The 26247-nt window shown below is 46.7% G+C and overlaps 1 protein-coding gene across 1 annotated transcript; it reads left to right on the top strand.

Moving 5' to 3' along the window:
• Positions 1–26238, top strand: LOC138748763 (paired box protein Pax-6-like). The gene is made up of 7 exons (XM_069909459.1): positions 1–162; positions 4918–5073; positions 6480–6562; positions 8048–8198; positions 10535–10632; positions 22507–22666; positions 24423–26238. Exons 1-7 carry the CDS (start codon positions 48–50, stop codon positions 24503–24505), a joined length of 846 nt encoding a protein of 281 aa, XP_069765560.1. The 5' UTR covers positions 1–47; the 3' UTR covers positions 24506–26238.
• The last annotated feature ends 9 nt before the right edge of the window (positions 26239–26247 follow it).

Genomic DNA, 26247 nt, shown 5'->3' with positions numbered 1-26247 from the left:
TGTCTGCAGGTGGAGCCTTGCGCACCCTGGCCACTGAGGAGCACCCAATGGGAGCGGATGGGATGTACGACAAACTGCGGATGTTGAACATACAACCGGGGAGCTGGGGAGGACGGTCAGGCTGGTACCAGGGCAGCTCAGTGGCTGGCCAGTCCAGTGCAGGTAATCCCATTCCACATCACATCCCCTCTCCGTCCTTACCATTTTTAAACAGTGACCGAAGAGCTGAGGCATGTGGAATGAAGCTGAGTGACACCTTATTAGAACAATAGAGCCATAGAACATTACAGCACAGAAACTGGCCCCTTCGGCCATTCTAGTCTGTGCAGTACCATTTTTTTGCCTGGTCCCACTGACCTGCACCCAGTCCATAGCCCTCCATACCTCTCCCATCCATGTACCTGTCCAAATTCTTCTTAAATGTTAAAATTGAGCCTGCATTCACCACTTCAACTGGCAGCTCGTTCCACACTCCCACCACTCTCTGGGTGAAGATTCCCCCTCATGTTCTCCCTAAACTTTTCCCCTTTCACTCTTTTTTAGGGGGTGGAGGTCCGCGGTAGGACTTCTCTGTTGTGTTCCATATACGGTTCCCAAATTTGTTCGAATACTGTGATGTTATTTCTTAAATTATATGTTATTTTTTCCAATGGAATACATTTATTCATTTCTATGTACCATTGTTGTATTCTCAGGCTATCTTCTAATTTCCAGGTTGACATACATTTTTTTGCTACAGCTAAGGCTATAATAATAAATCTTTTTTGTGTTCCATCCAAATCGAGTCCAAGTTCTTTACTTCTTATATTACTTAGAAGGAAGATCTCTGGATTTTTTGGTTTGTTGCTTTTTGTGATTTTATTTAATACCTGATTTAGATCTTCCCAAAACTTTTCCACTTTCTCACATGCCCAAATTGCATGTACTGTTGCTTCCCCTTTCACTCTTGAATCATGTGGTATCTCACCTACCCTCAGAGGAATAACCCTATCTCCATTTACTCATCATTTTAAATATCTCTATCAAATCTTCCTTCATTCTTCTGCGCTCAAGGGAATAGTCCTAACCTGTTTAACCTTTACCTGTAACTCAGTTCCTGAAGTCCAGGCAACATCCTAGTAAACCTTCTCTGCACTCTTTCTATCTTATTGATATCTTTCCTGTAGTTAGGTGATCAAAACTGCACACAATCCTTCAAATTTGGCCTCACTAATGTCTTATATAACTTTACCATAACATCCCAACTCCTATACTCAATACTTTGATTTATGGCCAATATAGCAAAAGCTCTCTTTACAACCTTATACACTTTTGATGCCACTTTCAGGGAATTATGTATCTGTATCCCAGATCCCTCTGTTTTACCACATTCCTCAGTGCCCAACCATTCACTGCGTGTGTCCTTTCTTGGTTTGTCCTTCCAAAATGCAACACCTCACACTTGTCTGTATTAAATTCCATCTGCCATTTTTGCAGCCCATGTTTCCAGCTGGACCAGATCCATTTACAAGCTTTGAAAACTTTCTTTGCCGTCCACAATGCCTCCAGTTTTAGTGTCATCTGCAAACTTGCTGATCCAAGTTACCTCATTATCCTCCAGATCACTGATATAGATGGCAAGCAAATGGACATGATAGATTGATGGGGGCATGCTGAGGCTTGGTGTAGCCAAGGTGAGGACTTTGTGGGGTTGGCTCAAAGCCCATGATTGAATGGTGCGACAGACTTGATGGGCTGAATAGCCTGTTTCTGCTCCTATGTCTTATGGTCATAAGCAGACATTGAGGGGCTGGGACCAGAGGGGAAGCCCCACAAACTTCTATTTTCCAAAAATATACTTAATTCGCAATAAATTATTTACAAAAAAGAAAACCATTCAGTCTTTTCGCATGCATAGTGTCAATCATATCTATGCATTCCCATCAAAGTACATTTGATCTCTAAATACACCATTGGCTCCCCTGTGGTACACTGTTGCTTCTCCCCCTCTGTTGTTCGAGGGCCTTCCCCTCAGTCTCAGGCCCTCAACGCCCAGCTATGGGAGGACTCTTGACTGCGGTCCTTCCCCACACTGCCCTCTCAATGGCTGTGCCAAGCCTCAGCACGTCCTTCAGCATGTACCCCTGCAGCCTGGAAGGTGCCAGACGGCAGGACTCCTGCACCGACATCTCCGTGTGCTGAAAGACCAGCAGGTTTCACAGCAGACCAAAGTGCCTCTTTCCCTGAGTTGATGGTCTTCTGGGAGTTCCGGATGCGTGCATCCCCAGGAACAGAGTTGCAGCCGGGGATGAAAGGGCCCTTGACTTTGCACACTCTGTGAAGCTGAATTCAGCAAAGAGGTGGGCAACAGTCTCCAATCCACCATGTTCATTTCGGAGACAATATGCTTGGTGGGTGATGGTCCGGTTGTACAGGAAGGATCTGACTTGGAGGGTAGCATCTCAAACAATGTAGAGGAAAGAAAGAAATGACAAAGGGCCACAGTTGTGGTCATGGTTCTAGGTAGCAAATCAGAGGATTAATGTAACGATGCACAGTAATGGAATGTATAAATGAATATACTTATAGGATGCAAGAAGGCTTCACGGATTTCCTTTGGATATAGATTTATTGTGAATAAAATTTACTTTTGGAAAAAAGTGATAGATTGAGTGAGCTCCTGTGACATGAATTTTCTTTGCTGCCTGTGGAAAGGGTGGAATTGGTCGTTTTACCATCCTCTGCTGTAATGGACACCTCCTTAGTCATCAGTTGCTGGACCTTGGTCTCAGTCACTGCTTCTCCCTGGCATGTTGTGTGTCAGCTATTGTTCAGTGGGTTTGAAGTTCGTTCCAGAGAAACAAACCTCAACTGAGGCAGCTATGCGTATAGAGAGAGAGAGAGAGAGAGAGAGGAGAGAGAGAGAGAGAGAGAGAGAGAGAGAGAGAGAGAGAGAGAGAGAGAGAGACTGTGTGCTTCACCCTCAGAGGTCTGAACCCATTCCCAGTAATACTGGGCAATAAAGATTTTGCTTCCTGAACACTTTTGGGTGTATTTTATGGATCACGAAATCCACCTTAAAATTTTTCTATATCGTACTGTTTTTCAGATATAACTTATTTTTGTGATTTTCTGTTATATTTTTAACTTGCTTCAAGCATACAAAACCAAAATTCACTTTCTGCATTTGCACTCATACTTCTTCCCTGCTGATCTTGGTGCCGTTGGTGACGAACACAGTGAAAGGTTTCACTGGGACGTTGTGACCATAGAAAAACGGTGTCACGGCAACCAGAATCCATCGACGCTGGCATTCTATCATTGGACACTGACACGAGTGGCATCAGATGCTGAGTCCAAACAAAAATCAGTGGCAAAACATATTTAGGTCGGTTGAAGTGATGCGATTAAACATGCTAAATTCAATCAAAGTTAATGTTTCTCCAACTCCCTACATGATACAACAAACCTGAACATATCTTTGTATTCGGCTTGAAGCTCTCCATCATAATCCCCAGTTTGTTTTCAGGAAGCAAACCTTTTGAAAAAAAATTGTTGTCCAGTGTAATTGTAAAGGAAATGTCTATCACAAGTCCATTCAAATGCAATCGAGGTTACATTGCAGAATGCAGGTGAAAAACAAAAAAATTCAAATGTTGGAAATTTGGAGCAAAAACAGAAAAGGCTAGAAACAACTCTGCATGTCAGGCAGCAACCATGGAGAGAGAAGTGGTCAGTGTTGTGCGTCTTCTTCGTGGATGGGCTCCTAGCTAGGGTAAGGTCTCCAGAGCCCTGGACAATATCCGAATCAGAATTTATTGTCATGAACAAGTCATGGAATTCGGCATTGGTGACGGGATCAGAGAGCAAATATTCATATTATAACCATCTTACAACATTATTATATAAAAAATATCAATAATAGTGCAAGTGAAGTGAGATAGTGTCTTTGGTTCATTGATCATTCAGGAATCTGATGGTGGGAGGGAAGAAGCTGTCCTTGTACCACTGAGTACTCATCTTTAGGCTCCTGTACCTTTTTCCTGATGGTAGCTCAATGAAGAGGGTGTGGGCTGGGTGGTGGTGGTGGGGGGGGGGTCCTTTGAGGATAGGGGCTGCTTTTTTAAGACACCGCCTCTTGTTGATGTCCTCGATGGAGTGAAGTCTGGTGCCCGTGATGTCACAGGCTGAGGAAACAACCCTCTGGAGTTTATTCTTGTCCTGAGAGTTGGCGCTGTGATGCAACCAGCCAGAATGCTCTCCGCGAGAAGGTTACCAGAGTCTTCAGTGACCTACTGAATCTCCTCAAACACCTCACAAAGTAGAGGCACAGGCGAACCTTCTTTGTGATTGGATCAATATATACAGGGAATCCCCGGGTTACAAAGGTCCAGCTTATGGACAACTCGTACAAATGAAAAAATTGTCCCCCCCAGTTCATCTATGTGCATAATGTTACCTCATGAATGCCACAAGACATCGACGGAATGAGAGTAAGTGTTAACTTTAATCGTGATTTTTTTTTCGGTCTAAATTGATTTAAGAACTGTTTCTTTAATTTTTTTTTACAGTACTAAGGCAAGCTTTTGACTAACGGATGCTAAGTAAGAACCAAATGTACCTGTTCTGACTTATCTATAAATTCAACTTAAAGACAGACAAGGAACGGATCTTGTTCGTAACCCGGGGACTCTCTATATGTCAACAACAACAGTACTCAACCTTCTTTTTTCCACTCACACACCACCTTAAGTAATCCCTTACCAACCACAGAGCACTGATGGGCATCCTATGCCATATACTGTAGGTGCTCTGTGGTTGGTAAGGAATTACTTAAGGTGGTATGTGAGTGGAAAAACAAAGGTTGAGAACCACTGGTTTAAATCAACCGCTAAGTTGACTCTTGGCATTGACTCTTGTGGTCTTTTTGTTCAAAAGCAGACAGCTGCCAACAGCTGGAGGTCAGAGGTGAAAGTGGTAGTGGAATCAATGGAGAAGATCCTGATGAGTCTCAGATCCGACTTCAGCTGAAGAGGAAACTCCAGCGAAACCGTACCTCCTTCACACAGGATCAGATTGAGGCTTTGGAGAAAGGTACTGCAGTGTCGACTCTGTTAGTGAATCTGCAGTCACATTGAGACTAGCTCTAGACACCAGATTTCTCTTCCCCCACCCACCCCATATTTACAAAAGGAGGGAATTGTGTTTCTCTAAACAATTGCCTAATGAGTTCAGGGTGTCAGATAGGCAGTCAGCTGTGGCGGGCGTTTGTGGTCAAGGCGAGGGTTTTCGGGTTGGGATGTCAGGAACTCCGGTGGGCGGGTGGCCGGGTCGAGAATCCATGGTTGGGGCATCAGGAGCTGCAGTGGGTGAGTGGCTAGAGCGTGGATCCACGAACAGGGCGTTGGGAGCTCTGGATGCCACAGATGCTCTGATTAGTAAGGGATTTTTTAAGGTGGTATGTGAGTGAGGAAAAAAGGTTGTGAACCACTGGTTTGAGGGTTGAATGGAAAGATTTAAAAGGGATCTGAGGGGTAATTTCTTGACACAGGCCGTGGTGAGTGGGAAGAGACTTTATGAGATTTAAAAGACATTTGTGCTGGTACATGGATACAACAAGTTTAGAGAGATATGGACCAAACAGATGGACCACTGGGTTAGCAAGGATGTTGGGCTGAAGGGCCTGTGATCATAGACGATGAGTCTATGATCTGAGTTTGAAAATGTGTGCCACCAGATTAAAGGTGCAATAGTCGATACTGCGTAAACCCCCTATATTTGACCCCCAAATCTCTTTTCCCCCCCATATGTCACATATAAAAGTCAACACCCCCTCCCCCCCATTTATAGCCCAGGCTGCCCACCCACCAACACTCACGATGCCCTGACAGCCATCTCTCGCCCAGACCCCAGCCGTCCACCCACCAGAGCTCCCGACAGTCTGGCCGTCCACCCATTTGAGATCCCGATGCCCCAAACATGGATTTACCATCTATCCTCCCAATGTCCTGAACAATGCAGGTACTTATCATGACAAAAGTAGTATGCATATAATAGTAGACCCCCTAAATCTTACCCTAAAAATTAGTCCCCTAATCTCGACTATTACACGAGTATATACATTATTGAACAAACCTCTCATAAATAAAATGCTCTTGCACTGTTTTAACTGAATCTTTTCTCTGAAACATTAAACTCTGCATTTTTCCAATCTGTTCTGAAGAATGGGTTGACTTGCCTGGATAGAACGCAAAACAAAGCTTTTCACTGCATTTTGGTACACATGACAAAAAACACACAATTTAATTCAATAGTTTGGCTCTCAGGGCGTTGACCACCAATTCTTCAGTGCCATTCCTGGACTAAAGCAGGATGGTGGGATCAGTGGGGAGATGAGTCCCAGAGTTAAATGACCTTTCCTCGTCCTCTCTCGTGTTGATAGCCAGCAACTTCCCAGCAAGGCGCATTATAAACTTATTTCTTTGCATTTCTTCTTAAAGAATTTGAACGCACGCACTATCCTGATGTCTTTGCCAGGGAAAGACTAGCAGCCAAAATCGATTTGCCAGAAGCCCGAATACAGGTAAACTGAATAGAGACGGGAGGATCGGTATAAGACATAAAGGAACCTCGGGTTTCTAGTGAGGTCTCCTTTCGATCTGAGCTACTGAGGGTTGTGCTGTGATTAATCCCGCGCTGTCTGTGAAGAGTTTGCACGTTCTCCCCGTGTCTGCGTGGGTTTCCTCCGGCGCTCCGGTTTTCTCCCACCATTCAAATTGTACTAGGGGGTGTAGGACAATTAGTTGTATTTAGCGTGGCACGAGCTCACGGGCCAGAAGGGCCTGTTACCGTGCTGTATGTCTACATTAAACAAATGAATGCTGTCATTGAGTTTTCTGAAGGTAGATGTGTTGAGGGAGTAAAAAAAAATCAGTAATAAACCATGAATGGTGGGCAAGATTGAGCAGCTACATAACATTCCCACGGAGTCACAACAATTGGGTGTAGTGGTTGGCACAACACTATTACAATGCCAGGGACCCAGGTTCAAATCTGGCACTGCCACCTTACACCCTTTTTAAAAGTATTTTTATTGATATTTATAATATGCAAAATTGAACAGTACAGTTATATATTGTAATGTACAATTAAAAAATAAAAATATAAAACCTTATAATTCAGAACCCCTAAGCAAGATTAAAAGCTGACACGTAGGAGTCACGTGACAACAACCTGGAGAAGGACAGCAAAGCACCAAAGCTTCAGGACAACCCGAATTCTTTAGATTATGATAATTGTCCCTAAGTGGTCTTTTGGAAGTTAATGTTTGACTCTTTAATGGCATATCTAATTTTTTTCCTAAACTTAAACAAGACATAATATCACTGTGTATGTGTAGGTGGAGGATTATTTTTCCATTTAATCGAAATTGCACATCTGGCCATCAATGGAGTAAAGGGTAAAATTCGGTTTTGAGTTGGACTCAGTAAAATGACATCGACTTGAGATGACCCGAACAGAGCAGTTAAAGGGCAAGGCTCTAATTTGAACAAGAATCAAGTTTTGAAGGATTTTGTTCCAAACATTTTCTAAACCAGGGTGCCAGGCTCCCCCCATTGAGAATGGTAGATCCAGATGAAGCTTAGCATCATCTAATGATCCCGCTTTAGAAATATCTTTTTGTCTCCCAGGTGTTTTGAGAAGCAGTGAAGGACATTTCATATATCTGCTATTCCTTTTTGGATTAACCTATTTTATAAATGACTCCTGGCCATCTCCCTTTATAACCGAGCAAATTTAACAAAATTTTTGCTGTCAAAATATGTCATTTCTTAGAACTATTTTTTAAAGTTTGTTTTTTTGTGATCTGGGTTGGTATCCAATAAAGCCCTTTACGTCTATCTCTTGGGAAAGCAGCCCCTCGACCTGCTGCAGTCTTGACCCAGGAACAATGAAGGATCAGCCATCTATTTGCAGCTTGGAGGGGAACCTGTGACCTTAAAGACTGCCACACTTGACTGCCCTCTGGGCCCTTGTCCCTGTTTCTCTCTTTTTTTTCCTCCTCTAGGTGTGGTTCTCAAATCGACGAGCCAAGTGGAGAAGGGAAGAGAAGCTTCGCAACCAGCGGAGGCAGGCGTGCAACGGGCCCAGCCACATCCCCATCAACAGCAGCTTCTCGCCGTCTCTCTACCAGGCCATGCCACAGCCCACCACCTCAGGTCATTGCCACAGGTGGACCTTCAGGTCCTGACAGCTGGAGTAAAATGAGTAAAGGGAGGGAGGTGAACATGAAGCACATGGAACTTCTGTCTCTGGGTGGCTCATTTATAACTTGTACTATCATTAATCTCTCCAAACTGTAAGGAAGATAAATGGATAGGATGGGTTTGGGGGATGTGGGCAAGATGCAGGCATGGGACTAGTATGGGTGTAACATTCTGGTTGCAAGAAGGGTCAAAGGGACTGTTTCCATGGTGTAAGACTCTTGGAGAGATGTTAAGACAAAGACCAATCTGCTCTGTCGGACAGAAAAGATTCTGATGGCTCCGTGCCAAAGCAGAGCAGAGTGCCTCTTCCATGTGTCCTGGACAATATTTTTCTCTAAAACTGATGTTTGGCCATTGGTGTTTTGCTGGGACCAGCTGATCATGAGATTGACCAATGTGCTCCCTCTCTGCTGACTGACTGGCTCTCGCTGGGTTCAGGGGCCTGCTTTGTATTTGTATTTTGTCATTCACCAACCCAGCCCTGCCCTTTACATATCCCAAGGATCCGTCCGTCAGTAACCTACCAGCCACATTACCCCCCACCCACCCTGTATCAGAGTGTTTGTCATGTTGTGGCCAGTGGTTCACTGGTGATCTACAGGTTGTTGTAGGTGGTCTGTGGCGATGCAGCAAGGACGGATTACTGTATATATGGGTGTGATAGCTGAATTTTGTGGACCAATTTTGAGGGTAAAGGTTAGGGGATTGACGATTACATGCATATTACTTTTAACCACAGTAAGTACCTGCCATCATTCAGGGCATCGGGAGTTCAGATGGGCAGGTATCTGGGACTGGGTGTTAAGTGTGCAGTCGGGGCATTGGGAGCTTGGATGGGTGGGTGGCCAGGGCCTAGGTGATTGTCCGTGATTGGATCGTCGTGAGCTCAGATGGGTGGGTGGGTTGGGCCCCAAAAATGGGGGTGTTGACTTTTACACCGTATCAACTATTACACATGTATGTACAGTACTGTCAGGATAAACAAGTAAGATAGAAATAAGGTAAGTTTGAGGACTAGAAATAAACAAATGGGAATCTTCCAAAGAAATTTCCCTTCAAAACAAAACAAAAATTCCATCGGTGGTCCAGAAAAGGGGCTGGAACTAATCAACACCCCCTCCCTAAAGGGGGTCTGTGGGTTTGGAGTAAAGGAACACTTCAGTTGGTTTGTGGGTGAACAGAGGTCAAGGTTGAGAATCAGCGTCTGATACCAAGTAAGGAGAACTGCACGCATCATCAACCATTCTCTCTCCACTACCGTCATGTTCCTGGGATTCAGGTTTGGGCCTGTCCTGGATCACGTTTTCCACTCTGTGAAAAATTGAGAAATAAATGATTTCCAAATTCCAGGTGGAGGTGAAATAAATTGGAAAGAAGTCATCTCAAACCCTTGATGTTAAGGAAGTGCTGGGGACCCAGAGAACCATGGCCAAATGGACGTGGAAAGGGCAATTATTTGCCTTTGGGTCATCACAATCTTATCCACCAAACTCTCCATGTAAGTGGGAAAATGGAGCATTGGTCTTCATTGCTCACGGCATTGAATTTAAGAATGGGGAGGTTATGCTGCAACTGTACAAGGTACTAGTGAGGCCATATCTGGAGCACTGAATGCAGTTCTGGCCTCCTTACTTGAGGAAGGATGTACTGGCTTTGGAGGTGGTGCAGAGGAGGTTCACCAGGTTGATTCCAAGGATGAGGGGGTTGGCCTATGAGGAGTCTGGGACTGTACTCACTGGAATTTAGAAGAATGAGAGAGGATCTTATAGAAAAGTATAAAATTATAAAAGGCAGAGGTAGAAATGATAGAGGTAGGTAAGTTGTTTACATCGGTGGGGGAGACCAGCCTCAAGAATCAGGGTAGTAGATTTAGATGGAGATGTGGAGGAACTGCTTTTCCCAGAGAGTGGGGAATCTGTGGAATTCGCTGCCCATTGAAGCAGTGGAGGCGACCCAGTTAATATATTTAAGACATGGTGGCGTAGATTTTCACATAGTTGGGGAATTAAGGGATATGGGGAAAGGGCAGGTGGGTGGAGGTTAGCCTCTCATCAGATCAGCTGTGATCTTGTTGAATGGCGGAGCAGGCGTGATGGGCTGGATGCAGACTCCTGCTCCTTTTTCTTATGTTCTGAAGTACTGGAACACTTTGGTCACTGCCTGCATGGTGTCTGGACGTGAGGAGGTGACTTTGTCCCTATACCACGTGGGGAAAACTGGGCCAACTCTGGGCTAAGTCAACCATGGTGCAGCTCTACTGATGGTATTCTCCCTCCCTTCCCCTGCAGGTCCAATAATGAGCAGAAATGAAGCCTCTCTGACCAACAGTTACAGCAGTCTTCCCCCAATGCCATCCTTTGCCATGGCAAATAATCTCCCACTTCAGGTAAGGTGTACCAGCATGTCAGCGCACTGTGACCAAAGCCAGCGGAACTTGTTTGGTAGCTCATGCAAGAGGGATGGGACGTCTAGGTAGCGCTCTGGCATTTAGTGCATCTCAGTGCTGTAAAGGGAGCACTTCTTCATCAGAGGTTCAGAACGGGATTAAACCAAGCCTACAGTGAAACACGAAAGTCAGCAGACATTGTGATTTCAATGAAAACACAAGAATCCTGGAGGAACTCAGCAGGTCTTACAATCACGTTAAAGCCAGCCCGCGCTGTAATAAAACAAACAGCAGAAAACAGCAGAACCAATTAAACGTTTCTTTATTCAGCCTTGTTAACGCTAGTGGGAGTGAGGAAGGAGTTTAGAAACGCGTTCTCGACATTGAACCCCCCCCACTCAAAGCACTGGAATGTTCATTGCACTTTTATACGCATTTTGGGCGGGGGGGGGGTTCATGGGATCCTTACAAGTTTCACACACCTAGGAATTTTGTGGTTACAATAACACGTGGTGTCTAGAAATGTCTGGGAAATGTCAGATTGTCCTTTACTCAAGGTGCAATGAAGACGCTGTTTACATCCGGTACCGCACGGATGGCAGTCTCTTCCATCTGAGGCGCCTGCAAGCTCACACCAAGACACAAGAGTAACTTGTCCGTGAACTACTCTTTGCAGACGATGCCGCTTTAGTTGTCCATTCAGAGCCAGCTGTTCGGCGCTTGACGTCCTGTTTTGCGGAAACTGCCAAAATGTTTGGCCTGGAAGTCAGCCTGAAGAAAACTGAGGTCCTCCATCAGCCAGCTCCTCACCATGACTACCAGTCCCCCCACATCTCCATCGGGCACTCAAAACTCAAAACGGTCAACCAGTTTACCTATCTCGGCTGCACCATTTCATCGGATGCAAGGATCGACAACGAGATAGACAACAGACTCGCTAAGGCAAATAGCGCCTTTGGAAGACTACACAAAAGAGTCTGGAAAAACAACCAACTGAAAAACCTCACAAAGATTAGCGTATACAGAACTGTTGTCATACCCACACTCACGTTCGGCTCTGAATCATGGGTCGTTTACCGGCATCACCTACAGCTCCTAGAACGCTTCCACCAGCGTTGTCGCCGCTCCATCCTCAACATTCATTGGAGCGACTTCATCTCCAACATCGAATTACTCGAGATGGCAGAGGCCAACAGCATCGAATCCACGCTGTTGAAGATCAAACTGCGCTGGGTAGGTCACGTCTCCAGAATGGAGGACCATCGCCTTCCCAAGATCGTGTTATATGGTGAGCTCTCCACTGGCCACCGAGACAGAGGTGCACCAAAGAAGAGGTACAAGGACTGCTTAAAGAAAGCTCTTGGTGCCTGCCACATTGACCACCGCCAGTGGGCTGATATCGCCTCAAACCGTGCATCTTGGCGCCTCACAGTTTGGCGGGCAGCAACCTCCTTTGAAGAAGACCGCAGAGCCCACCTCACTGTCAAAAATCAAAGGAGGAAAACCCAACACCCAACCCCAACCCACCAATTTTCCCTTGCAACCGCTGCAACCGTGTCTGCCTGTCCCGCATCAGACTTGTCAGCCACAAACGAGCCTGCAGCTGACGTGGACTTTACCCCTCCATAAATCTTCGTCCGCGAAGCCAAGCCAAAGATTGACGTTCCTATGGAGTTATCTCACTATGGCACAGAGATGGTCATGTTAAGAAAGCAGTTATGTTCCCACCATCTTGCAAGCAGCTACTCTATTTTCTCACCTAATCCATTAACGCTTTGTTAAGCATTTTCATTAAACTTATTGTTTCACAATCGTCCATAGGAGGTAAAGATATATAACCAATGTTTCAGGCCTGAGCCCTTCTTCAAGTTACACATGTCTGGGATGGGGAGGGGCACGGTTACATCGTAGTTAGTGCAATGCTGTTTTACAGCACCAACAATTGGGACTGGGCTGTCTGGAAGGCGTTTGCACGTTCTTCCTGTGTCTACGTGGGTTTCCTTCTGGAACTCCAGTTTCCTCCCACCGTTCGGAACATACCAGGGGTTGTAGGTCAATTGGGTGTGTTTGGGAGACATGGGCTCGAGGACTGAAATGGGCTGTTATACTGTGCTGTATGTCTAAATTTCAATTCAACCAGAGAAAGATCCATTGGCACAGTTCTGGGGGGTTTTCTCGATGTCCAGCATTGCTGAAAACACCCAAAACACATCCTGCTGGAAGAACTCAGCATCAGTGGAAGAGAAAGAAAGGCCAATATTTCTGGACGGAGCCCTTCATCAAGACTTGACGAAGGGTTCTGGCCCGAATCGCCTCATCAAGGTCAGTCTCCGGGCAGATATGCTGGGCACGTGGTAGGAAGATGGCAGCAGACTTAGGCCAGAGGCTCTGCTTCCCAAATGAAATTGCGGGAACAAACCTCAGACTAGACCTTGTGCTGTGGTCGGCCTCACTCATCTTGTTTACATCATCGAGTTTACACCGCCCTGGGAGGATGCTTTGCAGGAGGCTTCGGAGTGCGAGAAACTGAGGTATGCTAAGCTTGCAGCTGACGTGCAGCAACGTGGCTGGAAGGCAAGGATCCGACCGGTTGAAGTCGGCTGCAGGGGATTTGTAGCCTCATCGACATCAAGGCTACTCCGGGAAATGGGAGTGCGAGGAAAGATACACCGACAAGCAGCCAAAGATCTCTCCAGAGTTGCTGAAAGGGGTAGAAAGAACGAAGAGAAAGGATTCCATCTGGGCCCCCAAGAGAGTGATTGGCATCTAGGGGGTGTGATAGTACAGACCTATCACCAATGTATATAGTTACAGTATCTAGAGTGTAATGACTGTGCTTACAGCGATTGGATGAGAGCTTACCCACGCCTACTGTCTGGGCCTTAAAGGGTTGTGTCCCTAGCCAGGTCGGTTCATTCCGGACTGGTCGGCCACCTGTGAAGAGCTCCTGTCTTTTGCTAATAAAAGCCTTGGTTTGGATCAACAAGTCTTTGGTTCTTTCGACGAGCTCTACAATTTTATTAGCAAAAAAGAATTTTTTTTGAAAGGGGTGGAGCGTCTGACTCGGCCAGAAAAACTTGACATCGACCCACAGTCAGCTACAGCCTTCAAAGCCTTTAAGTTCTGGCTGTTGAACTTTGAAAACTTCCTGAGATTCATTCAGGTAGAGGAGGATAACCAGCGTCTAACAGCATTGCTGTCTATGGTGTCCTTGAGAGTCTACGAGATGAGACCACTTACACCGTAGCCATAAAGGTACTGAAAGAACTGTACAATCAACCAATGAACAGAGTTCATGCCCGGCTCGTGCTTGTGTCGAGGAAGCAACAGCCCGGCAAGTCCAGCAGGGCATATTTACAAGTATTAAAGGCATTGGGCAAGGACTGTAACTGTGTGGACAAAACTGCTGCCGAGATCACAAACGATCTCGTCCGGGATGCCTTTGTGGCCGGGCTCCGATCGAACGAAGTGAGGCTGCGCTTGCTCGAACAAGGGGTAGAAAAACTAGAGGTCGTGGCCCGGATTGCAATCACAATGGAGGATGCAGCCTTAAAGTCAAATGAGTTATCTCGGGACTGGACCCCTCGTTCTGATGTGAGTAGAGTGCCCTTCTACCCTACCACCCCCCGAGACACTGACGGCCTGTCGGCTGCTGCTACACTGCCCCCTGTGAACCCAAAATGTTATTTCTGCGGGAGGGACAAGCACAGCAGGTCCCAGTGCCCAGCAAGAAAAGCCAGGTGCCAGAAGTGCCTTAAAAACAGCTGCAGTCTGTAGGTCTAAAATGGCCACCAGCAAACACAGTGCCTCGTGTGAAGCCCAACCGCCACTATCCCATTCAAACTCTTCTTCCCCAGAGCTCTCGTCCAATGAGAGCGAGGGTTCCCCTGCACCGCAACGCCTGACATCACGGAGACGCCGAACCCGGAAGGGGCAGCCCACCCTCACAACCATGGTGTTGGCCTGCCTCTCGCCCCCGTGCGGAACACTCGACCCGGCCTCGGTCCCGACTGTAGAGCCCGCTATTGCCACGGCCACGACCACCCCTGGGGCCGACGCTACCCCTGCTGCTGCCGCTGCCACAGTCAACCCCGGAGACGACGCTACCGCTACAGCTGCTCACTCCCCTGCTGCCACTGCCCACGCCGCCGCCGGTGCGGCCACCACGACCGACCAGGTACTTGCCCTAGCGTCCATCGCTGACGACCGCTGGGGCCCGACTGCCGCGACTGACAATCTACCCTCCGCCAACCGCGAGCAAAAACCCCCACTACTTACCGTTCATCCGCCGACGCCGCCACAACAGCACCTCCGGGAGTACCTCCAACCTGCTCCTCCAGCGCTGACTGCGTCTATGATATCATCCCGTTGCGTGACATCAACACGCGGAACTCCCCTGTCAACAGGATCAGTGGCTGCTTCTATAACACTAAACCAGCAATGCTCTCATCCTCTCACTAAAGCAATGGATCTGATTAAAGTGCATGGACACTACACCAATTGCTTATTTGACTCTGGGTCAACTGACGGTTTTATCCGGCCAGATCTGGCCCTCCGTTGAGGATTTGACATTATCCCCACTACCCAGAGGATCTCATTAGCGACGAGGTCGCACTCGACCGGGATAAAAGGGTATTGCATCACCACGCTGGAAGTACAGGGCCTAACGGTCACCCACTTCAAATTATTCATCCTTCCCTAATTGTGCGCCCCAGTGTTGCTGGGATGAGACTTTCAGTGTCAGTTTTGAACGGTGTCCCTACACTTTGGGGGACCCCACACTCCCCTCTCGGTCTGCCATTGCCCCACCCCTGAAGCACCCGAGCAACCCGCCCCCGTGCCCCGGGGCCACTCCTGCGGCCTTTCCACACTCCGGATTGCCACACCAGCACTCTTCATAAACCTCACCCCTGGCTGGAAGCCTGTTGCCACCAAAAGTCGGCAATATAGTTACGAAAACAGGCAATTCATTAGGAGTGAGGTGCGTAGATTGCTGCAGGGCATCATCGAACCTAGTTCAAGTCCCTGGGGAGCCCAGGTGGTGGTTGTCAAGAATGGGGAAAAGCTACAGATGGTGGTCGACTATAGCCAGACCATTAACCGCTTCATGCTTCTGGATGTGTACCCCCTGCCACGCATCACGGATGTGGTGAACCAGATCGCCCAATACCGCATATTCTCCACCATTGACCTATGTTCGGCCTACCACCAGCTCCCAATCCGCTGTGAGGACCGACCATTCACGGCCTTCGAAGCGAATGGGCGGCTATATCAATTTCTCAGGGTACCATTCCGGGTCACGAATGGTGTCGCGGTCTTTCAGCGGGAAATGGACCGGATGGTGGACCAGAACGGGCTAACTGCTACCTTCCCGTATCTGAACAATGTCACCATCTGCAGCCACGACGCGCAGGTCCACGACACTAACCTAGACAAATTTCTTCAAACTGCCGTTCGGCTGAACCTTACCTACAATCTTGACAAGTGTGTCTTCCGGACCACACGACTCGCGATTCTAGGTTGCGTGGTGGAGAACGGGGTAGTGATGCCAGATCCTGACCGCATGCGTCCCCTAATTGACTTACCCCACCCCCCCATACCCAGAAAGCGCTCAAACGCTGCCTGAGCTTTTTCTCATATTACGCACAATGGGTTCCACACTACGCTGACAAGGCGCATCCTCTTATCAAGACCACCTCCTTTTCCCTCTCGACCGAAGCCAGAGCGGCTTTCGATCGAATCAAATCTGACATCGCCACTGCAAAGCTGCATGCGATCGATGAGTTTGTCCCATTTCAAGTCGAGAGCGATGCATCTGACTTCGCCCTGGCCACCACCTTGAACCAGGCCGGTCGGCCTGTAGCCTTCTTCTCCAGAACCCTCCAAGGTTCAGAGAGTAGACACTCCTCGGTCAAGAAGGAGGCCCAGGCCATAGATGAAGCGGTGCGTCGTTGGAGACATTACCTCGCTGGGAGGTGCTTTACACTGTTGACTGATCAACGCGCGGTCTCCTTCATGTTCAGCAACACCCAGCAAGGTAAGATAAAAAAAACGACAAAATCGCCAGATGGAGAATCGAACTCTCCACCTTTGTCTATGACATCCTGTACCAGCCTGGTAAGCTCAACGACCCGCCTGACGCGCTCTCCAGGGAGACGTGCACCAGCGTATAGATGGACAGACTACAGAAACTCCTTGAGGCGCTCTGTCATCCAGGGGTCACTAGGTTTGCCCACTTTGTGAAGGCGCGCAACCTACCCTACACAGTCAAGGAGATTCGCTCCATTACCCGAGCCTGTTTGGTGTGCGCTGAATACAAGCCCCACTTCTTCCGTCCGGGGGACTCCCACGTTATCAAAGCCACCCGCCCCTTCGAGTGTCTTAGCGTAGACTTTAAGGGGCCCCTACCATTGACCAACCATAATAACTACATCCTTAAGGCCATCGACGAATACTCCCGCTTCCTGTTTGCTGTGCCCTACCCAGATACCACCGCCACCTCAGTGATACAGGCCCTTCATAGTATCTTTGCCATTTTCGGGTACCCCAATTCCATCCACAGTGATAGGGGTCCTCATTCATGAGTGCAGAGCTGCAACAGTACCTTCTGGAGTGTGGTATCGCTTCAAGCAGGACCACCAGCTATAACCCACGCGGTAACGGCCAGGTCGAGAGGGAGAATGCCACCATCTGGAGAGCGGTTACACTGGCTCTCCGGTCTAAAGGTCTCCCCACCTCTCACTGGCAGGAGGTTCTCACTAGTGCCTTACACTCTATCCGTTTCCTCCTGTGTACCACAACAAATGCCACCCCGCACAAAAGGATGTTCCTTTTCCCAAGGAAATCCGAATCAGGAACCACTGTACCGGCCTGGCTCACTGTCCCTGGCCCCGTCCTTCTGCGACGCCATGTCCGGCACTCCAAAAACGACCCCTTGGTCGACCGAGTGACTCTACTCCACGCGAACCCGCATTACGCCCACGTTGAGTTCCCAGACGGGCGGGAGGACACTGTTTCGGTGCGGGATCTAGCTCAGGACGCGGTAGGCCCAGCAACCCCCCCAACCCAACCTTCCCCAACTCCTTATTCCCCAAGCCCTGTGCCGAACAGAAGGACCAACAGCACCCCAATGACCCGGGCCACCCTGCCAACAACACGGCTGGGGAATTGAGCAAAGGAGTGATCGCACCCGACGAGCCAGCTGGCGACACCACTCCAGCGACCCCAATCCCGGCACCACGGCGGTCACGCTGGATGGTCAGACCCCCTGATCGCTACAGTCCTTAACCCACCCCTTCCGTTCATTCTCTCCCTCGTTTTTTTTTCCTTCCCTTCTCCCTCTTCAGCCCTTCCACCCCAGGGTCAGTTCTCCAAGAAGGGGTGAATGTGATAGTACAGACCTATCACCAATGTATATAGTTACAGTATCTAGAGTGTAATGACTGTGCTTACAGCGATTGGCTGAGAGCTTAGCCACGCCTACTGTCTGGGCCTTAAAGGGTTGTGTCCCTAGCCAGGTCGGATCATTCTGGACTGGTCGGCCACCTGTGAAGAGCACCTGTCTTTTGCTAATAAAAGCCTTGGTTTGGATCAACAAGTCTTTGGTTCTTTCGACGAGCTCTACAGGGGGGTGAGGCCGAGATTCACTGCTGAACCCTCCGGAGGTGTCGTGAGTCTATCAGCGAAACACTGAGGAGGGAGGGTGTCCACTTGATAACCCAGAAGATGCCACCACTCACTTGGCTGCCCCGCAGAATCTAGGCAGCAAGTGCAATAAGGGATATTAACATCTAGTCTCCCACTGATACTGCTTGACATGATGGTTCCTCCAGCAAGATTCTGTTTTGCTCCAGATTCCATCATCTGCGTGTTTCCAGTTTTGTGGTTTCTCCTATATTTTGTCCAAAATTCTAACTGCTGATTTGTTCACCGGTAATTGTCAAATTTTTGGGCCAATTTTTTTGGGGTCAAATTTGGTGGAGGGGGAGGTCGACTTTTACTCAGGTCACACTTTTGCCCGCAGTAAGTACCCGGAATGTTCAAGGCGGCAGGAGCTCGGATGGCTGAGGCAGGGTGGTAAGTCCGCGTTCGAGGCGCTGGGAGCTTGGATGAGCTGAGCGCCAGGGAACCGGGAGTGCGGGCAGTCAGGAGCTCTGGTGGGGAGGTGACCAGGGCGAGGATCCGTGTGCGTGGCCAGGGCATCAGGAGCATGGATGGATGGATGGTCAGAGCCAAAAACAGAGGGGGAGTTGAGTTTTCCACGGATCATACAAAAACACATGATTTTTGGGACAATAAAGGTGGGGCGGGGGGTCAACTATTACATGGTATTGATTACACAAGTATATACGGTACTTGCTTGTGACCTGCTTTTGGATATTTTAAGGATGTGAATGTTCCCTAGAAACTAATTGAGACACTGTGGCCTCTCTAATGATGAGGAATGTGCCAGATAATTAAGTTACGACCATGGCCCTGTTGAATGACTGAGTTAACCACGTGTTCTGTAAAGGGAAGCTTTATTCACTTGGAAGTGAAACTTGAAGAAACAGGCCAAATGACTGACAATCAGGGCGGAGCTCACTGGAGCGCCGCTCCGGCCCTTCAAAGGGCCACTCCAGGCACCTCATGGGGTGGCTTCGACACCTCCTTGTCGCCGCTTTTGGTGAGGTCCGGTGCCTAAAATATTAGCTCTTTCAAACTGGATAATTTTCTGCTGGCATTAACGGTGGGAGGTTGGGGACAGGAAGGGTCTTTGTTCAGACAGGACAACAAATCAAACTGAACAGCTTCACAGAGGACCACCAATTCCACAATTGATGCTTCTGGATAGGACTGAGAGCCTTTTGACATTTCTGTGTCACAGTTGTAGATGCACTTACAGTAAAACCCCTGTTATCCAAAATTCAAGCAACCGGCCAAATAATTCCCGGGAAAATAAATAGGTTAAAATTACAGGTTTAAAATTGGCGTGCCTCGCCATTGTTCATCAATCATGCAACATACAACCTCAAGCAACTGTAAGATTCACTTATCCGGCATCTACCAATCTACATAGGTACCGGATACCAGGAGTTTTACTGTACTCTCCCCGTTCTATCTCCTCTCTTTTTCTCACCTTCATTTTCTCTTTCTCTCTCCGTTGCTTATGCTCTCCATTCCCTCTTTGTTCTATCCATTTCTCCAATCTTTACCTTCTCTTTGGCTCTCTCTTTAGTCCCTCTTTCATTTTCCCTCTTTAGCCTTTGACCACCTTGACTGAGAAGCGTGTTTCACGCTCAGCTTCAATAACCAATTACGCCCTACCCTGGCCAAGCTGGTTTGTTTCTTTGAACCTTGCTTTGACCTTTCAGTTTTTAATTTTTAAAAATTTCTGAGGCGTTCAGCATGGTAACAGGCCCTTCTGGAAGTGCCGGGTTAACGCAATTGGAAGCCCTGGGCTAGGAGACCTCAGGAGGCCCAAACAGCATCTGATCATGTGAAACAAAACCTCGTTCCCTTCTTTATCTACTCAATGAAAGTAGAACCTGCTGAAATTTTAGCGTTGATAAAAAGATTGTTTATAAATTTATAACTGTTAATGTTTACTAAAGTATGGAATAAATTTTCACGTCATACCAGGTCATATGGGTTTTAGAGCAGCCCTATATAATCCCTCAGATGCAGAACATTCGTAGCTATGTTTCAACATTGCACAATATACAAAGTCAGAACAGTTTCCTTCGAGCTTTTTTGGATGCAAACTTACCAATTAAAATGAATAAGTTGCAGTTTCTCATTTTCTATGCAGAGAATCGATCTTAGGACATTTTATAAAAATATTTTATGATGAAATAATTGACAATAATGTACCAAAATAATATCATAGAGAGTGTTAACAAATATATGTTGATACTAGATAGAAAATCTAAAAAAAACCTACCTACTACAATTAAAAACTAAAACTCCTATTGACCCATCTAAAATTAATCTAATCCCAAAACTAAAATACATAATATTTCATATAAAACGATTGCAATTGATCAATTCTGGTTGCATTAGTTGACACTGAGACCTCAGAGACATCATAAAATCATTATACCTTCAGGGAAAACTTCACTGATTGGGAAAAATAAAGATTTTATAATTTTAATTTCATTATTCCAGCACAGACTCTAAATTTGCAAAAATAAAGAATATTTATCCCTTAAATTATATGTATTTTTTTCTAATGGGACGCAACTTTGAATCTAAGCGTGTCATCTATCTAATGTTAATGAACCATCAGATTTCCATGTTAAAGCACCACATTTCCTTGCTATTACTAAAGGCAACTTAACAAATTCTAATTGAAAATCTGACAGCAACAAGCGAGGAATGGCAGTTTCAAAACTTCCTAACAGAACTTGGGACATTGTTGACTGTAGATCATTCTTAATCCCTTTTTAGTCTAGAAAATGATCTTTCGCCCATTAATTCTTTGGCTTGTAGGTCCTGCCACTTCATTGTCACTTTCTCCAGATGTTTCTGCACTCGTAGTTACTGACACCAGTTTTTGAAGTTCTTGGGAGGCCGGGCTCCTATATAAACCGGTGGTTCTTCATATTGCTCAAGTATAGTCTCCTTGTCTGTATCTGAGGGATTAGGCAGGGCTGCTCTACAAAGCCATATGATGTGAATGGCATTAAATGCTTCACTATTTCTTCCTGTCGCTTTCGTTTGCTAGCACCACTTTCACATCGCTTCCTCCTCACTATTTTGACAAAAAGCCAAAATTAAATCTTATTGTGATTGACAATAAAAGAATCCTCAATTGTCCTCGAAACGCACACTATATCGCTAGTCAGCAATCGCATTGCTCTCACCAGCATGTGCGATTGGGGGATTCAGAATTCCTGCAAGTTGAGAATCGGCCGTGCGGGAAAATCCCACGAGAAAACTTGCGTAACTGTTTAAAGTTACTAAGCCACTGGGCCTAGATAGTAAAATCAAGGGTAAGTGCGTTCGGCACTCCCATCAACGCATTCCTGAATTCTGGCTTTGTGCTTACATATTATTTTGGCCGAGGTACACCCCTGATTTTTATAGTTACAAATGGAATAAAATTAATGGTAAGTTTAAATTTTTTTTTAGGCAGGAGTCTGAGGTCCCCTCTCGATTATGAGGCCCCGGGCTGCTGCCCGCTCAGCCCATATGTAAATCCGAATGGCTTAAGGTGGGATGTGGGTGGGAAGGGAAGGTTGAGAATCTGCTCTAGACTCAATTGTTACTGAAATATTTTGCTTGGGAAAAATTTGTCATTGGCCCATTTCCTTTGGAGTTCTGAGACCATGCACATAACGAGTCAATTAGGGACGATTAAAACAGTGGTTTTCCAACTTTTTCTTCCCACTCACATCCCACCTTCAGCAATCCCTTACTAATCACAGAACACCGATGGCAGTGGGATTACTGAAGGTGGGATGTGAGTGAGAAGAAAAAGGTTGAGAACCACTGGGTTACAGACTCTGGGAAAGCATAGGACTGTCGAAGCCCGAAATGATGGCTATGCTGCACAGTTTGACCTGCTGAGTTTCTCCAGTTTTGTGCTTTTACTTCAACCGCGGTGTCTGTCGACTTTCGTGTTTTACTTCCAAAGATTGAATAACTTGATCGTTGCCAACTCTTACCTTCTCTTTCTGTTCTTTTCTCCCTCTCAACTGAATACCTCCTGATGCAGTGCTCCCTCTGCACTGACACTCTCCCATATTTTCTCTCCCACCAAGCCTTTTGCTTATTTAGGTTCCATTTAACGGCGGCTCTGTGACTTGATTCAAACATTTTGAATGATAATGAATTTTTGACTTACCATGGTTGGGCTTTAAAGCAAATATTTTGCTGTCTCTTTTCTTTCAGCAACCTGTCCATCCAGTTCCAAGTCAAACCTCCTCTTACTCCTGCATGATACCGACCAGCCCTTCTGTGACCGTGAGGAACTATGACACGTACACACCTCCCCACATGCAGCCACACCTGAGCTCCCAGCCCCTGGCTACCACAGGAGCCTCCTCTACAGGTGAGGCCCAAGAACGTGTAAGTGATGCGGACGTTAGCAGTCAGGCAGGAGTGTGAATTTGTACTGGCGGTGAATGTTGTCCATGAATGAAAGTAGTCCGAGTCAGCGTGCTACTCCACTGTGGAAAGCATCACGTACGTGATGCATGATCAATTGCACAAAGACTGAAGTCATCGAAACGGAAGGCAAGAGATAGACAGCATCCCTGTGTGGGTTGCTCACACTGACCTGGACTCGAACTGGGGCAGAAGCTTGTGGGAGGAGTCACGAGCCAGCCATTGAGAGCAGGGTCAACCAGGAAAGGTCATGTCACATGTGCAATAGTGGAATCACCACAGTATGTTCTGTACTGTTCACCCGAACAACCAAACTCATCAATGACAGTACTCCCACCCCTATCCTCCTGTGGCTAATTAGTGGCCCATTGGTAAAGTTCTTGTCACGTGAATATCAGACCCCCTCAACACCCAAATACATAAGCCAATCTCATATCCTGTCCAACAGTGAGGGGCGAGTGTAATAAGAACATAAGAACATAGAAATAGCAGCAGGAGTCGGCCATCTGGCCCGTCAAGCCTGTTCCGCCATTTAAAGAGATTATGACTGATCTGATGAGAAATTCATCTCCACTCACCTGAGTTTTCCCCATATCCCTTAATTCCCTGACAATGTAAAAATCTATCCAACCTTGTCTTAAATCCACACACACATGCAGGCACGCGCACACGCACACACACACACACACACACACACACACACACATACACACACACACACACACACACACACACACACACACACACACACACACACACACACACACACACACACACACACACACCGTCACCGGTGGGCAGTGAATTCCACAGATTCACCACCCTCTGGGAAAAGCAGTTCCTCCTCAACTCTGTCCTAAATCTACTCCCCTGAATCTTGAGGCTAGTTCTGGTCTCCCCTCACTGGCTTCACTAGGGGGGCACAGACCGTACCAGGTGACATCATCAAAGAGAGTGACACCAAAATAAAATTTTTGTGCTTTGTTCCAGCAAAAAAAATATAATTTTTAAATAAAAATATCCCTGCTTTTTGCTTATACCTTGAGTAAGGGCTCAGGCCCGAAATGTCGGTAATATATTTTTACCTCCTATGGGTGCTGTGTGATCAGCTGAGTTTCTGTGTGTTTTTACGGAATAAAAGATTGCAGTCATGAAGGAATTGGTTCCAGCCTCTACCACCACCTCTGGCACCGATCAGCCTGTGTGTGCACAAAAAAAAAAGAACTTCCTGTCTGACATTTCCCTTAGACGTTCCTGCACTAAATTTGAAATGATTTAAATTTAAATCCCCACTGCGTTAACAGCGCCAGCGATCGAGACTGGTGTTCGAATCCCGCGCTGTCTGTGAGGAGTTTGTACGTTCTCCCCATGGCTACGTGGGCTTTCCCCGGGGGCTCCGGTTTCATCCCACCTTTCAAAACCTACCGGGGCTTGTAGGTCAGTTGGGCGGCACAGACTTGTGGCCCGAAGTGGCCTGTTACCCTGTTGTATGACTAAATTTAAATTGAAATCCCCACTGTCATTAAGAAAATGACATTTTTTCACACAGCAGGGTCAGGTGACATTTCCTGAAGGGTTATGAATCTCTCGTTTCCCTCTTCATTGGTGCTTCTCGATGTGCTGAGCATTTCCAGCACTTTTTGTTTCTGTGACGACCAGCCTGATTTTATTTTTTACCTGTTTTGCTTCCCCCCCCACAGGACTCATCTCCCCTGGAGTGTCGGTGCCAGTTCAGGTTCCCGGAGGCGACCAAGACATGGCTCAATATTGGCCCAGGTTGTAGTCAGGAGGGGGCAGAGGGAGAGAAATGGGACACAAAGACAAATTTGAGTTGAGCCCAGATTCTACCTGCAGTGTATTAGAAGTGTCAGTGCAATATGAGTGAGCTGGGCTCTGTTGGTAGAACAAAGATTGTTAATATCTTTCCGATTTTTATTTTAAAGAAAAGAGAATTTCCTTGGAGCCTGTTGCAATGTGATCTCCATGTAAGAGCTCTGGGTATATATATAAAACTCTTTACTATAAAGAGTTTTCAAATCACAATAAGATGAACTGACTGGAGTAGATTGGGAAAGAGGAACCATGGTTTGTGCCACAACAGAGGTCCAGGCAAAGAGTTATTAAATGATTATAGCCAATACCTCCACTAAAGGAAAGAGGCTGCAATTTACCCTGAGGAGAGATGGGTAAGTAGCTGGATTGCTCTTGCACAGAGCTAGCCTGCCCTCAATGGGCCAAACGGCCTCATTCCATGATGCAGCAGAGAAAAGGGATGGGGGGGTGGTTGTATTCCTACGTGTGATGTGAGCCAGGTGTTTCCACATGAAAGGTCTCTGTTCTGTGCCCCTGACTGATCTTGCGCCACACAATCTATGCGCATTCTGGATGGGCTCCATGCCTTTATAGAACAAGGTCAAATGGCAGGTTAAATTACTGAAGTAGGATCCAGAGGTGCAAACTCAAATCCCACCATGACAGTAGGGATTTAAACGCCAGTCATGAAATACGTCTGGAGTTCAACCCAAAAATAATCTGCTAACCAAGAAACCACTGGATTGTGATAAAACTTCATGTTGTTAATGCATTGTTCAGAGAAAGAAATCTGCCTATGTGCGACTCTAGGCACAAAACAATGCGGCTGAGTTTTAGTTGCCCATTGAAGTACATGAGCAAGGTAGTTGCTTCCTCGATGGACCAATGACAGTTTTGTGATGTTCTCAAACTTGTGATCAAAAATACATTCGAACAGACATGATGCTGCTGCTATTGTTTTAAAATAGATTCTCCAGTTCAAAGTTCTTTATTGTCACATCTGCTGAGTACAGCAATCAAGTTCATTTGCGAGCAGTTCATCTTGTCAACTCATACACAGTACAACAGTTAAAAACACAGTACAGAGTTACAGAGGGAGATCAGTTAGAACAGAACAAAGGGAACACTGTTTTACTAATGGAGTGAAACATGAAAATCTGGAGATGCAGTGGTTGTTGTCAAACGAATACTGGAGAAACTCAGCAGGTCACTGCAGCGCGACTGAGAGCACTCAAGACCTGAAAGAATACAACATGCTTTTATTCAGTAAGAATAACGCACAATAGTCTTTGGACTGAACTGGGGTTTTGGTGAGGATCCAGGATATGTGGGGGTTGAGTCGGGGGAGGAGCCAGACCTTAGGACCACACATCAATCGTGAATTCCCAGTTCACTCAGCATACTTTACATAGCAAAGATAAAGATACATAATCCTTCAGGCCGAAACCCTTGATTATGTATCTATCTGTGCTATGTAAAGTATGTCCTGCTGAGTTTCTCCAGCATTGTGTTTTTGCAGTTTTATTCACGTGAGGTTAATTCAGGAGCCTGTTAACAGCAGGAAAGAAACTGTCCTAGAATCTGGTGGGGTGTGACCTCACACTCGCGAATCACGCCCCGCCAGATTCAAGGACAGCTTCTTTCCCTGAAGAGAGTGTGGCCAGGGTGGGAAGAGCCTTCCAACAAGTTGGCTGCTTTTCCAAAGCGGTGAGA

This window comes from Narcine bancroftii, chromosome 13, assembly GCF_036971445.1.
Source record: "Narcine bancroftii isolate sNarBan1 chromosome 13, sNarBan1.hap1, whole genome shotgun sequence".
Classification (NCBI taxonomy): domain Eukaryota; kingdom Metazoa; phylum Chordata; class Chondrichthyes; order Torpediniformes; family Narcinidae; genus Narcine; species Narcine bancroftii.
This window is presented reverse-complemented; position numbering and strand designations above follow the sequence as displayed.

Coding starts and splice junctions, on each gene's coding strand:
- LOC138748763 (XM_069909459.1), top strand. CDS start 48: ATGGGAGCGGATGGGATGTACGACAAACTGCGGATGTTGAACATACAA. Junction 5,074..6,479: donor GATTGAGGCTTTGGAGAAAG/GTACTGCAGTGT, acceptor TTCTTCTTAAAG/AATTTGAACGCACGCACTAT. Junction 8,199..10,534: donor GCCACAGCCCACCACCTCAG/GTCATTGCCACA, acceptor CTTCCCCTGCAG/GTCCAATAATGAGCAGAAAT.